The sequence below is a fragment of the Fusarium sambucinum genome, chromosome III, assembly GCF_050947815.1.
Source record: "Fusarium sambucinum isolate potato_lamoka chromosome III, whole genome shotgun sequence".
Lineage (NCBI taxonomy): Eukaryota > Fungi > Ascomycota > Sordariomycetes > Hypocreales > Nectriaceae > Fusarium > Fusarium sambucinum.
Genome location: NC_139292.1, coordinates 5,387,222 through 5,401,669, shown reverse-complemented (window position 1 = coordinate 5,401,669; position 14,448 = coordinate 5,387,222). Strand labels below are relative to the sequence as shown.

Genomic DNA, 14,448 nt, shown 5'->3' with positions numbered 1-14,448 from the left:
TAGAAGTGGTACGATCACTACCAAGATATTCGTCATACCCAACTGTGACGTTCTAAAAAAAAACCACGAGGTCGAATGAAACGGGTTACTTCTCCCTCGTTATCATGGGCATATTGGATTCAACCCCTCCAATGAATGGCTTGCCGAAGCCTGACGTAACGTAACGTGCCCCCGCGCCATTAGTTAAGTTCGACTTAATATGGTTTTATATACTAACCATCCTTCACCCTCTTTTATCGTTTTTCTACTTTTGATGTGTAGATATCATCCGTGAGCCAAAATCGTTAAAAAAGAAAAGCAAATCAACATAGCAATCTGAAGCAAACAAATACTCAGGATGAACCCAATCATTGACATTGCCCATCGCCCCGAGACACCAAAACCAGAGCGGCCTGTTATCCCAAATGAGCCAGACGTTGGCGATGGCGATGGAACTACCGACTATCTGCAGTGAATACAACAATATGTGATCAAATTTCGGGGAATATGTTTTCTCTTATGGTAGGTCTCATGATGGGGAAGAATACTCTTAAACTGATCAGCGATGATTAGCATGCACCAAATTGATGAAATGCTGTCTCTCCTTCAAAGGCGTTTTGGGTGTGAATAGCGGGGAAACGAACACTCATCATTTTCACTGAACAAGACTGCATCGACTTTACGTTTGTATTTTGTCTCTCGTTTTGGGATATTCTTTTTGATATAGGATTTTTGAAGTATAACATTGTTTTCATTGAGCGACTGGGATATCTGTTGTTCGCATCAGATTGAGTTATCGTTTGCTGCGGGCTCAAGTGTTGTATTGCAGGTTACTGGTATAAATTGTAACGACCATTTGGTTTCGAATATTGACAAAGATTTATTTCTCGTAAAATGCATCGAGGCAATAGATAAATATGTGTAATATTCCTACTTTTAACACGGCAAATTGAACCGTGATCATGGACTGTCAGAAACACTAGCACTGGTATTCTGCACCTATACTCGACGTCATTCAATTTAACCTCATCTCTGGTCGTATCATGAACAACATCCACTCCATCACATAAGAATAATCCTATTAATAAAACAAGACGCACCAATAGAACCTGGGAATAGTCCTCACATTTACTCAATCATCACAGACATTAGACTCAAACACCGCCCCATCAGCACATCATGAGTGAAGCATCAAACCAGCCTCAACGTGCAAACTCACTCACGCCCGAGATGATCGAGTTCGCAAGCAAAATGTACGACGCTGCCAGAAAAGGCGACGTAGCTACTTTCGAACAGGCTCTTCCTGCAGGCCTGCCCCCGAATCTTACAAACGACAAAGGCGATACTCTGGTATGATACTCGAGCATCTCTCCGTTATCAATGCCAGTAAACTTTCATACTGACGATAAAAGCTCATGCTCGCGGCTTATCATGGCCACGCGGGTTTGATCAAGGTTCTCATTCAACATGGCGCTGACCCTAATCGCTTAAATGACCGAGGTCAAAGTCCTCTTGCAGGCGCAGTCTTTAAGAAGGAAGATGCCGTGATCCAAGTGAGTACATTCCCCAACGGAGCTGCACAGAATTGTGTCTTGGGATTTGGTGTACTGACCACGCTGTTGCGGAAGGAATTGCTTGATGGTGGTGCAGACCCTGACTACGGTCAGCCAAGTGCTTCAGAGTGCGTCACGATGTTTAAGCAGGAAGACACGTGGAAAGCCAAATTCGATGCTGCGCCTGGAAAAGGACAAGCAGGAAAGACACGGAGGGCAGAGAACAAAGATTGAATTAATATGATTGATGCCATTGACGGAAGTCAAGCATCTTTAACAATGGACGTCAGCTCAAGTACAATCATATATCCCTAAGATGTCAACTCATGTGAGATACGAAGAGAATGAATTACAAGATACGTTTATCTTATGCATATTTTATGTTTGAATACTAGGTACCTAGTCTAGGTGTTTATAGGCACCTGCCTGGTATTGTTTTATTTTTTATTGTTCTTCCTCAATTGAATCACTTCCACCTTCCCATTGAATATTGCTCCTACCAGCTCCTACCCGCTCCCCAACCCTTGACGAGAGACACAGACTTTTGATCCATAGCGTCACATTCACAGAAAATCACGAGAAATAACATCATATTACCAACTGCACACATCCCGTACAGGCACTTATAGCGTTCGTCTATTCTTCACTATCGTTTATCAGCACACCCATCATGGCCGATGACACCCCTCAACTGTTTCCTCGAAATGTTCGAATGTCCACGGCTGAAGAGTTACATGGAAAAAAACACGAGACTGCAAAACATGGTTTGGAAGAAAGGCTTCAAAACATCGCCAATCAACCAAGTGCTCTACCCACAAGGGAGGCAAGCTTTGGAGCCAATGCTCCTGATGTGTACAACTTGCCCACTTCAGTCACTGTTCATCCGATAAACAAGCCCCTCCGTCGAGTCATCTATCATGAATTCGGATACCCAGAGCCTCCCAAGAGAGCCAAAATGAAAGAGCGAAAGAGAAAGCGACAACCTCCCAAGCACCCCAGGTTACAACCCAGGTTACTGCCCAAATTATTACCTAGGTTACTGCCCAAGTTACTACCCAGGCCACTACCCAGGCCAGACAACACCGATTCAGTTCGAAAATCCAAAGCGCCCTCAGCTTCCCATCTGGAAGCTTGCCAGAATATAGTGTCAGAAAAGGCAGCTTCAGATCCTGCCTGAATAGCGGATTGAACCCAAACCGGCGTTGGAGGCTGCGACCTACCGAAAGGTTCTTTAGCAAGCAGGGAAACTTGGGAATAGAAACCACACTGGTCCAAGACAAGACCCAGCTGATACTGTTGTTTTAAGTAATGAAAAGTCAATGGCTTAGCCGAGGTATTAGTCTAATACATTTAATTCACTTCACAATGAGTGTCAAGAAAAGTCATCACCATCCAACCATCCGTTTCATTTAGCCCACCCTCTCTACCGTATAAACAAATAACGCCGATTAGCTCGAAAGCTGTAATCCTACAATGCGCCGTCGCTCTCGTACTTCAGAAGCGTATAATCCCAAAAACCACCACTAATACATACAAAAGAAGAAATTTGAGGATACCCAATCCGCCTTATATCAAACCAGTATACCAGAAGCTAGCTCATTTGAATGACTTGATCCTGTGATACAACGCTGTGTCATAAAACTGGTAGTTGGGGTCGAGTTCGCAGAACGGGTGTTGCGAGAGGAGCACATCTGCCGTAGGACGATCGAAGGGGTTTCTGTCTACTTGTTAGTGTTGCGCAGAAAGCCGTGGTCGAAAGACAACTTACACTTGGAAACAATCCATCATAAAAGCCACGGCCAACGGGCCAAGGGTATCCTGGATGTCCTCAGGGATGGGAGGTCTCTCGCCGTTGGCGATCTTGTAGATGGCGCCGACAGCCTCCTCCTTAGCCCAAGGGCGTTTGCCAGCAAACATCTCCAAAACCACACAGCCCAAGCTCCAAATATCTACCTTGGCACTGTAACCTTCGCCCTGGGACCGAATGACTTCGGGCGCCATCCAGAAGACCGAGCCTTGCATTGAGTTGGTCTTGTCGTTGCCATAGATGTTGTCTGTCTTCTTGGAAATACCGAAATCGCTGATCTTGCAAGTACCGTCCAGATCGAGCAGGATGTTATCAGCCTTGAGATCACGGTGTAGAATGCCCTCTCTGTGCAGGTAAGCGAGACCTGAGAGGGTTTGTCGTGTCAGTGAAGAGACCACGGACTCTTCGAACTTGCCGTGCTTTCGCAGACACGATCCGATGCTACCACCGGAAATATACTCAAGGAAGATACTGATGCTGGTTTCCTTTCGCTCGCAACCCAGGTACTGCACAATGTTGATATGGTCTAAATGCTGCATAGTGTCGATCTCCTGGTCAAGAGCCGCAACAAGCTCCTTCATCTTGTTCTTGTCTCCACCAGCAGCCTTGGGGTTGACTTCGACTTCCTTCACGGCCAAGAACTCTCCGGTAGTGGCATTCATACCAAGGTAGACACGGCCATAAGTACCCTTGCCGATAAGCTGACCCTTGAACCACCTAAATGTCGTCTGTCGCTTCGGTACTGTGTCTTGGGGAATTTGGGGCATAACAACACTGCCACGCCTGTCTGGTCGGATTTGCACAATGTTGGCGTTGAACATCTTGGTACTCTTTCGGCGCATAATGTTCGTGGCTGCCGTCTGTCCGTGATTGGTCGAATTGGTCCGCTTGTTGGCTTCGTGAGCACCACGAGCAACTTCACGAATGGATTTCATTCGACCAAGGCCACCTGAGCGTCGGATACTCCTCTGGGCCACAGAAGTTGGTCGCTGTTGATCAAGAGCTTTCAGGGTTGATTCATCGGAACCAAGAGTATCGTTTTCGTTGTAGAGAGACGGCTGGCGAGTTGGAGGGATGGCGGGCGGTGCTTGTTGAGGGTAGCTCGAGACTGCTGGTTGTGGTGGTCCGTTTTGAGCTAGTTGATCAATATTCGTCTCTGAACCCTCGGCAATCGGAGACGGTGGCATTCCACCCTCGCCAGGCTCATCAAGAACAGGTTGATCAAGATCCAAGTTGGGGAAGAAGTCGTCGAGATTGTTGATAAGGGCGTCCGTGGGGGGTCGGTTGGCCCAGACATCCTTCTCAATGAAAGATTTTCGTCGGCCAAGCTTGTCCTTTTCTTCGGGCTCCCATGTGTCAGAGCGGGGAGTTGTCGGTTTCTGCCGACCCGGGTCCTCGTTACTGTCCGGGGTCACGCCGCTGCCAAAGGATTTGGGCGACTTGAAGGCAACCGATAGGCCCTTTCTAGATCGCTCTGTGTTTACGTGAAGACTAGGACGCTTGCCATGACCATTTGCATCTACATTCGCAGCAGCGGACTTGCCCTTGTTTCGGTTAGCAATGGGAATAGCGAACAGCCCATCATCAGAGTCATCGTCACTGTCATCGTCAGCTGGCGGGGCTGGGGCTGGCTTTGAGAAGTGCACATCCGAGTCTTCAAACTCGGGCTCTGGGCCATGGGAAGCACGCCGATGGGTAGGTGATTGGTGGTTCGGGGGGAACGAAGTCCTTGGGCGACTCGAGTTGGGGCTCATCTCCGCTGGAGACGCTGCCCGGGGGACTGTTGCATTAAACTTAGCATCTACTGTAGGGCTAGGACTGAGTAGAAATGATGAATCGCTGGGCGAGTAATCTGGCACAATGAAGCCTAGGTTCTTCTTGTTCCAGGTTACGTTACCCGTTGTCGATTTTGATGATGACGTCGTACTAGGACTGCCTCGACCTTGAGAGGGTTCAACGGTAGAGAAGGTATCCTTACCTCCAGAAATCGAATTTGTTGATGATCGAGAGGGGGATGCGGCACGACCGTTCTTGGCGGATTGTCCGATGGCACTCAGATTCCTGCCCATGCCTGCGAGGGCGGCTCCAATGCCGGGTGCTGGTGGTGTTTGCTTGTTGGCTTTCTTTGACTTCTCCGTCATCTCGTTCTCCGGATATCGTTTTGATGGATAACCCTCCAGACTACTGCTGGATGTTCGCATGCTTGCTCCAGTCTTTCTGCTCAGCGAGTTGGCTTTGATTAATGTCGCCGAGGGGTCAGTAGGTGGTGCCGGAGGTCGTCTTTGGGGGAAGAGTGGCTCAGGTCGCTTGTCCTCATACGGCGACTCGCGAGGTTGATCGAAATCAACATTTCGACCCACGATGCCAGGTCCGAGTGACTCTGAAGGACTACCCTTCATTGCTGCCTGCTTCCTCTTGGCTAGATACTCTTGCTGTTTTCTTTCCATCTCAGCTCTGTATTGTTTTGCTTCTCGCGCCACCTTGTCCTCATTCTTTTCATCTATCAATGTGTTGGACCGCGATGTCGGAGGCGATGAGCTAGACCGCTGTCTACTACTCTGTTGGGCATCGTCAACGGTCATTTCGGGAGAAAGGTAACCAGGAGATACGATTACGGGAACGTCAGCCTTGATAGAGAGGCTAGATATGGGAGCAACCCCCGGAGGTGTCACAAAGAACTTGAGTGTTCCAAGAGGATCGCCCTTCGCTCGCCTCACGGTCATCAGGCTCGGGTCATCCAAAGGATCCACGTGCTCGAACTTGCCCGCTTCAGTGAGGTAGATATGCGAGTTTTCGTAGTCACCCAAGCCCAGGTGCATGCATATTACTTGGCGAACTTCTGTTGCGGTCTCTGCTTCAGTGATGTCACACATTCGATAGTTCCAGTAGTCCATCGTGGCTAGGACGTAGGTCCGTACGGGACTAATTTTCTTTGATCGCATGTTCAGAGTATTGCCATTCCTGTCGTCGCCTAACGTCGAGCCAGAGAGGTCAAGATTGATATCACTGCCATTGCTTCCTCGGACACCCAAACCCACAATAGGCCGGATAGATCCGTGTGGAGAAGTCGGGGAAGCCTCCATCTCTTCAGGAGATGGATATGCACCATCATCTTTTGTTTGCCTCTTTTTCCTAGACAGGAAACTTAGAAAGCTCTTGGAGTCTTTAGCTGAAGAGGGAGTCTCTCCGCCTGCTGATCTATCACCGCCATCTGATGGAGAGTGACGTGATCGCGCATCGTGGTTACGACCATGGACAATGTCACCTAAGTTCATATTTCGATTGAGTAACGAGGCGGCATCCGATGGTACACCTGATCCATATATGGCTGCGTTGGAGGCTACCGAATCCAGACTACTTCTAGAGCGATGGCCGGCTTTGATTGCACTAGGAGATTGAGCGATGGTAGGCGTAGTGGTAGAAGTATACAGCGCTGGGGGGATGCCTGGGCTGCCAGTAGGGCTCGCTGAGTGGAGAGCGGGGGCTCGGAATGTGGCCTCACTAGACTCACTGACGTTGGGACTATGGCGGCGCGCTCCATCCGTATCAACATGCTTGAGAATATTGCGGTGGTTAGACTCGGAACTAATGTTGGATGCGCTGATGCTGTTTGGCAGTGTGGTAGACCTTGTTTGAGAGAATCTACGACTGCTGAAGCCAGGACCAGGGGCAGTGAGGGGTGTCTAACAAATGTCAGTAAAAACCTATGAACGATCGATTTGGGGTCAACAAACATTAGGCGAGTCCATAGGATCAGTTCCAGCGCTTGGTAGGTTATTACCGTGTCCGCCGTTGAGGGATTCTTTCCGGCCGTGAGCCGTTGAAACTTTAGACACATCAGCGGGTCGACCGGTCACAATACTTCGGATTAGCCTTCGCATTCGCTTTCCCTCTTCCCGCTCTCGTGGTTGATCCCAGCCAGTTCTACTGTTGGTACACTCCTGTGCAAGCCTGGGATACACCTGTTGATGCATCATACCAAAGTTACCACGTCCGCCGTGGCCACTGCCGAGCTCAAGAAATTGCGCTCCGTGAAGATTGAGGGCCTTGAAAGTTTCCTGCCAATCTTTGGAGAACTGATTCTGGGCCAACCAAAGCAGCACGTTGTCGAGGGGCCACTGGGCAGCGATTTCTGGAGGGATCGAGCCAGGAGGAGTGGGGTTTGAGGAATTGGAGGTACCGCGCGGCTGGGCGTTATTGGCAGTATAGAGACGTTCTCTCGTAGCATCGTCCATGGGAGTTGTGGCATTTGTGTCAGTTCCGCTTTGCGGTGTTGTCACTGGCCGTAATGTCTGCGAGTTGACAGTCAGGGTTGGGTCTTCCAGTCCAAAGGCGGGGATACCAACTCCCTCTCCGTACGTGTCGCCCTGCGGTATGTAGGTCGCACTCATAGCCTCATTCGGCGGGGGAGGTGGAGGGATAGAGACTGTTTGCCCTGCGGCGATCTGGGCGTGTAACTTTGGGTTGTACGGCTGGTGCTGGCTGCTGGGCGGCGGCGGGGGAATGTTGAATCCTGACCGGCTGTCGTACATGCGCCCAAAGGCACCGTGCCACGGAGGTTGCTGGCCGAGGGCACTCGCCGGAGGCGGACCGGGAGGTGGGGGGAGCGAGATGCCGTTTGATCCCGGGGCGGTATTATATCGTGGAAGCGGCGGCGGCGGAGGCAGGTTCATCATATTAGGCATATGGCCGGTATTTGGACCTCCCATGGGGGGCGGCGGCGGTGGAGGAACCTGGTAGGGTCTTGCGGGATCGGTGCCCGAGACATGTCTCTGGTTTGCCTGATACATGATGGACGGCGCGGGGGGCAACCCGCCTCGAGGAACAAAGTGGGCAGAGTTGTTGTCGACAGCAGACGGCGGCGAGGTGTGTTGTCGAAGGAGAGAATTAGGTGTATGCGATGGAGACGTAGAAGCAGAAGCAACAGCAGCGCTGGCGCTAGTGGTGGAAGCCCTTGGACGTAAGCTCGAAGTAGATGAGACAGGGTGGATGCGGAGGAACTGTGCCTGCTCGGCGGTCGCTATGTCGGAGGAGGATGGACCCAGGGGCCGGGGTCGAGATTGAGTGTGCGTTGTTGCAGCAGCGTTAGCAGTCGATGGGCGCGGATGCGCATGCACGGGAGGATAAGAAAAAGACGATGGCCCCGTCGAGGAGGAGGAGGACGACAGGGCATAGGCTGGAGGTAGGTCGTGGTTGTTTGAAGTTGAAGTCCCGTCGACAAGGGTCAGGTCCTGAAGACTGGGTCTCGAAGAGGAACGGAACTTGGCGGTTGTAAGAGCCTGGGCCTTTGCCTGAGCCTGGCCGTGAAGAGATGCGTTGGTGATCTCTGGACTTGTCGAAGTTACAGTGTTTGTGATGGACTCTTGAGGTTGAGATTGAGATTGAGATTGAGACCGAAAACCCTGAGCCTGAGCCTGCTGTTGCGCCTGGGCCAAAGCTGCTGGTGGCAGGTCGAAATTGGCAGCGGGATGGTTAGCCCGTCGCAAGCTGTCGCTACCCTTCATGGTTTGTATCTGCAGTGGAGTAACATGTCGAGGTGGGCCGTCTTAACAGGGGTTCTGGGGGCCTGGGGCAGACCAGGCCAATCTAATAGGTAGGATGCAGAGATGTCAGGGATTATTGAGTGGAGGATGTGAATAGCAGATGGACGACTGTGGGTGGATAGAGACAAGCTGACAGTTGTGATGTATGTATGGAGGAGTGCATGGGATAAGTTAGAGTGAGAACGAGAATATAGCCAACACGTGAAATGGATGATGGATTTCACTTGAACAAAGGGACCAAAAATACGACTAGACTAATGCTGTAATGTAACCAGTAGGGCCCTATTGCTTATGGACCTTGAGCTTTGCCCTAAGCCGTTTAGCTATAGTGAAGAGACGGGAAACTCTGTTTTCTCCTCATCACCTCATCGAGAAAACAGACGAAGCCACAGCCATTAATTACTCTGCCATTGCGCCCGTGTCCCCCCCTTGGGCGTTTTCAGCCTGCAGCTAAAGGGCGGCTGGCGCTTAACGACAGCTGAGATGGTGTGTAGAGAATGTGAATACCACCCACAGAGTGCAGACGACATGCGCTATAAGGAGGGGGATCTCTAGCAAATCGGCATCGTCCTAAAGTCGCCTGTCTTGGTTGATGGGGGCACTGCTTTTTAACGCTGTTTGATGTTTTTTTTCCAATATGTAAGATTGCTAACGGTTCATCGAGAGAGTACTGGTAACAGCAACGTGTAACTCCTTGCTTTCTACACGCGACATGCATAGCAACAACGCCACCTGGCTTAACAAGCCAGCCCGTGCTCTCCATCTTCCCCTCCATCAAATACCCTGACATGGCCTACCTAGGCTTGGTTAGTAGGGAGAAAGAAAAAGTTGATAGGTAAAGCTCGGGCTTTTTCACATATAATAACACCTCATCAGACCCAAATTAATTTTATAGAGATAAGTCATGGATCGTATTTCCCTGCTAGAGCTATCGATGTGTAGTTTGTAGTAAAATTAAGTTCTATTCTGACAATCTGCTTTCTCAATGGACAATTTCAAATCCTATTCTTTTCTTTCCTCGAGAGGGGTTACTTCTGTGCACAGAACCCCTGGCCAAGAACCCATGGCAATTCGGATATCAAAGATCATCAATACGAGACTGTTCCTGACTAGACCCCAAAGTTAATCCATCGCAAGGAGGACTCTCCTAACCCATCCCAGTGAAAATCTCCACATTGCGTCCTTTACATTGGCTCTTCGGATTATCGCAGATGAGATGGTCCTTTTCTGTGGCGTCGCACTAGGTACATGGCTCTTTACCAGGAACTCTTGCTCTACCGAGAGCGGTAAGAACATTGTGGGACAAGCATCATAGTTGCTAGGGAATCGTTTGGATGGCGAATAAGTGCTTCGTAACTTGTTTAATAGCGTAGTCTTCGTATCAAAATTACCCAATCGTAAAGCAGCCAATCTCCTATGTGCCTAGACTGATACGGTGTACTATATAGCGTTCCCCGTGATGACAGTTTCAACTCACCTACCAGCGTGTCCGATTAAAAGTGCACTTCTCGTATAGATCATAACGCCCTGTGTCCCATGAAATATTTACCAGAAAGGTAACTCAGACCGACATAGCAGGCGCTTATATGCGCCTCATCCAAAACATGGCTCAGCTCACATAACACTACAGCTTCCAAAGTTAAACCCATAGCCTTGCTGGCATTGCTCAAGATAACCAGCATCCTCTTCAGATCCCACAGGAAAATTGTGCTTGCGCACAAGACCTGAAATTTTGAGGCTCTGCTCGCCTTCACCATGCCACCATCTAAGCATTTGAAGTGGCGTACCCTCTTCATCATCCGTGCTCAGCTCCCACTTGCCCGAAGATACAGCTACCTCGCACTGTTCCTTGGGGAAATGGTATTCCGGCAAGAACACAATCGTGGGAGCATCGTCTGATGTTTCCTTGGGTGCCTTGACCTTGAGGATATATGTGCACTGTCGCAGATCGAATCCAGTGGACACAACGTCACCATACACCACAGTAGGTGTTGGGCGCACATATGCTTCAGCAGCACGGTAGCCCGGGGCATTGGTTAGCTGGGGGTCTTTAGTAGAGGGTGCGGAGCTAATGGATGGGTTGGTGAGCGTTCGTTTGAGATTATCGGGTGTAACGTTTCGGTCATCAGCCACATCCTTCTTTCCATTTGTAGCAGTCGCAGTCCTTGCCAAATCCAGTGTTGACTGCGAGTATTCGGGAAGAGGAGAATCCGGAAGGGGCTTGTCATCTAATGAAAGAATCGACAAGTCCTCTCCATTCCAAAAGTCTCCTCGAACGTGGTCATTTCTTGCACAATAGGTCCACAAACAGTGTCCTTCCATTTGCGACCCTTCAACGGCAAAGTAGTTGGCGTCCATTGCCGCTGACTGGCTTGAATAGTCACCCGTCTTGTAAGCCTTCTTGTCATCCATGTCGTAGGGAATACCGAACTCTGACAACACACAGGGATGCTTTCCAGTGCGATCGAGACCTTCCTGTCTTAGTGTTGCGAGTTGATCGCGAAGACAGTTCCGGATAGCTGTCTCCCCAATCCTAATGGCCAAAGCTGGATGCCAGTACTTGCCTCGCAGAACTCCAACCACGTCGACGTTCCATGTGCTGTTCCAGTGCTTGGTCATGAGCGTGATGCCGTCATAGTAATGCGGGGTGAAAGCCATTCGGGGGTCGTCATCTTCAGTTCCTTTAATCTCGGGAGGTAATTCCAGGGTGGGGAACTGCATGAGCATAATGCAGTCCTTGTGAACGGCGCGGCAGGTTTTGACATACTTCCGCCAAAAGTCCATAAAATAGGTGTTGGTAAACTGCGGATAGTCGATCATCTTTCCAGTATGTGGGTTTTTGGCAAAGTAGTCCTTACGCAGGAGAGTGTCAGTCTCGGGGTCCCAAACTCCGTGCTGCGCCCAGATACACTGTCCAAGCTTCCAGTCGGGATCGCGCTTCCATCCATATCGCGAGTCATCATAGCCTTCCGGTAACCATGCGATTTCACCGTGTGGGTCCACCAGTGTGCTTCCAGTTTTATACGGACCAAGGCCACCCATTTCCCACGTATCAACTTCACAAGCTCGCCCCATGCCAGTCAACATTGTCTGCCACATGGTTGGGCATGTGCCTTTCTTCAAGGGGTGCTCTTTGGGGATCACGGTGAGATCTTTGTAGCCAGTCATGCCCTTGTTGGGCTCGTTCATGCTTTCCCATCCAATAACCACAACGTCCTCCAAATCGCCTGCCTCATGAATGCGTTGAGCAAGCTGACCGCACGCCCTCATAAAGTGATCCTGAAGATAATCTTGGATGTTCACGCCGTCAATGATACACTTTGGAGCAAAGTCTTTGCCAGCAAAGAAGAGAGTAAATATGGTGCCGGCTGCAAGTCGGTAGTAGTTTGTCGACCAGATCATTTTTGGAAACTCGTCGGGGTTTGGGTAAGTATTGTGTACAATAGCAGCTTCGGTCGCAGCGAAACTCTGGGGGTTAAGACCGCACGCATACAATGTCCACAACGGCGCTCCTGAGCCACCGGTAAAACGGGACCAAACGTCTTGATGGGGGTCCATAAAAATATAGAAACCGTATTCTTTCGCTATCCTCAGGATATCAATGGTATGTTGTATGAAGTCCTCGTCATATTTGCCTGGCCCCGCCGCTTCAAGCGCCTCCCATGTGAAGATGTAGCGGATTGTGTTGAAGCCATATCGCCTCAGGCGCGAAAAGTGAGATCGGGCATCCTCCTTTGGAAAGGGACGTTGGTGAAAGGATACATTGTCGCCGTCGAAGAAGTCGGTGGGAATATGAGACGGCTGGTCAGGTTCGCTGGGGAGTTTGGCATCGGCGGCGAGGTTAATACCACGGAGGACGACCTGGCGATCGTGACTGTCACGAAACTGGCCGTCTTCAATCAACAGGCGGAAAGACGACATTGTTTGTTCTCTACTATCGACGCCTTTGTTGGTGTCGAAAGAGCGGGATGGGGGAGAAAGGAAGAAACTGGGAACAGCCCAGACAAGCCAAGTAAGTCGGCTGGGGGGCAACACTTGACGATGACGTTCGAGGCTTGTCTCCTGGGGATGGCAGGGATAAGAGGACCCCTGTTAATTAGCGGATGCGAGGCAGTCGGTCAATAAGTGTATGAAGATAAGAATAGTAGAGCGGCTAGATAGTTACTTGCGTAACCTTTGAAGCAAAGACGAGGACGATATCAACTGGTACGCCGCAAACTGACTACCTCATGATGGTCTACTACAACTAATTAGTCTGATCAAGGTCATGAGGGTCATTGACATGAACCGTTCATCACCTCCCATCTCCCTCCCCCCACCTTCCGGGGTTTAACATGAACCCGAACATCAACCGACTAGATCCGTATTCGCTCTAGCAAAGGTGCGAAAATACCAAAAGATCAACCACAACCAACGCAAGCCACTTTCGATAAGATGAGTAGATTGAAATGGATTGAATATTTGTAGATATCATTTTAATAAGCAGGAGCTATAGATCTGAGTCAGAAGATAACAGTGCAGAAAAACAGAGTGATCAGCAGCCAGGATTATAAGCATAGCACTGTAATCAAAAGTGTTTAAAACAACAACCCCATTAACAGTTTAATCAAGAGTAAAATCGAGTCTCGAATCCACGGATATAGAGCGCGAATAATAAAAAAACAAGACATGTTCCCATTTGCACGGTCGTATTCGTCATTAAAGTGGCCTTGGCTCTGTTTTATGCGCTAAAAACCAATGCCGCTCCCAGAAAAGTTTAGTCATCCCAGATCTCATCATGTCCGTGTAAGCGAAGCAGCGCGTGTCCGAGAGTCCGCACCGCACATTACGAAAGGCTCTATTATCTCTCGGGTCAGACAAGGTATTATGCTATATATTTGTTTAATTATAATTGTGCGACTAACTGTTAGCTTAACCTCGTAAAGATCCTTCGTATGTGTATGCGTGAGACTCGACGGTGCTTTCTTTACTAGACAATACCAAAAGACCACTTTCTTTCGTCAGCTTCATCCTTCTTTCTCACTCTTACGTTAACCTTTGTCTGAAACTTGGTCAGATACTAAGCTCGATCAATGACAGACTGATTACTTTGACCGAAATAGGTATAGTCCTTCGGACTCGCAAATCGGACATTTTACGCAATTACAAATGCGAAAACCCGCTGGCCGTTAGTTAACTCCGCTAGGTCACTCACTTATCCATGCCATGCCATCCTTCCTTTCCAACTCAACAAATCCCCCATTTCTTTTTACGTGTATCAACCTAGTTCTAGAAGCTCTCTTTTTCCAGCTCCAGAACTATTGCTTCAGCTATCGTCCCTTATCTGTCGACCTTTCTACTTTTGACGACTTCTTTCGATACCTGTCACTGACCCACACCCATTTGTCGGCACTTCTGCCATTCCTGTTGTGGCTCGCACTAATAGACCAGCAACTCGAGTCACCCCTACGATTATCGTTTTCTCTGTCTCGGTAGGAGCTGGGACTTGACGGAATCTGAATTTCGACTTCGAATTTATTCATTTTTGGGTTTTGGACTCTCCCGGTCCAAGTCTTGAAGCCGTCCG

At 49.4% G+C, this 14,448-nt stretch overlaps 3 protein-coding genes across 3 annotated transcripts; 1 reads left to right on the top strand and 2 right to left on the bottom strand.

Moving 5' to 3' along the window:
* Positions 1–1,158: 1,158 nt before the first annotated feature.
* FSST1_011988 (ankyrin repeat-containing domain protein) lies at positions 1,159–1,766 on the top strand (the record flags this gene model as incomplete). Its single annotated transcript, XM_083235173.1, has 2 exons — positions 1,159–1,329; positions 1,392–1,766. The coding sequence occupies 2 exons, from the start codon at positions 1,159–1,161 to the stop codon at positions 1,764–1,766; spliced, it is 546 nt and encodes a 181-aa protein (XP_083081684.1).
* Positions 1,767–3,128: 1,362 nt separating this feature from the next.
* On the bottom strand, positions 3,129–8,843 carry FSST1_011987 (uncharacterized protein; the record flags this gene model as incomplete). The annotated part of the gene is made up of 3 exons (XM_083235172.1): positions 3,129–3,249; positions 3,301–7,022; positions 7,074–8,843. The coding sequence occupies 3 exons, from the start codon at positions 8,841–8,843 to the stop codon at positions 3,129–3,131; spliced, it is 5,613 nt and encodes a 1,870-aa protein (XP_083081683.1).
* Positions 8,844–10,496: 1,653 nt separating this feature from the next.
* Positions 10,497–12,803, bottom strand: FSST1_011986 (hydrolase; the record flags this gene model as incomplete). Its single annotated transcript, XM_083235171.1, has 1 exon — positions 10,497–12,803. The coding sequence occupies one exon, from the start codon at positions 12,801–12,803 to the stop codon at positions 10,497–10,499; it is 2,307 nt and encodes a 768-aa protein (XP_083081682.1).
* Positions 12,804–14,448: the final 1,645 nt, after the last annotated feature.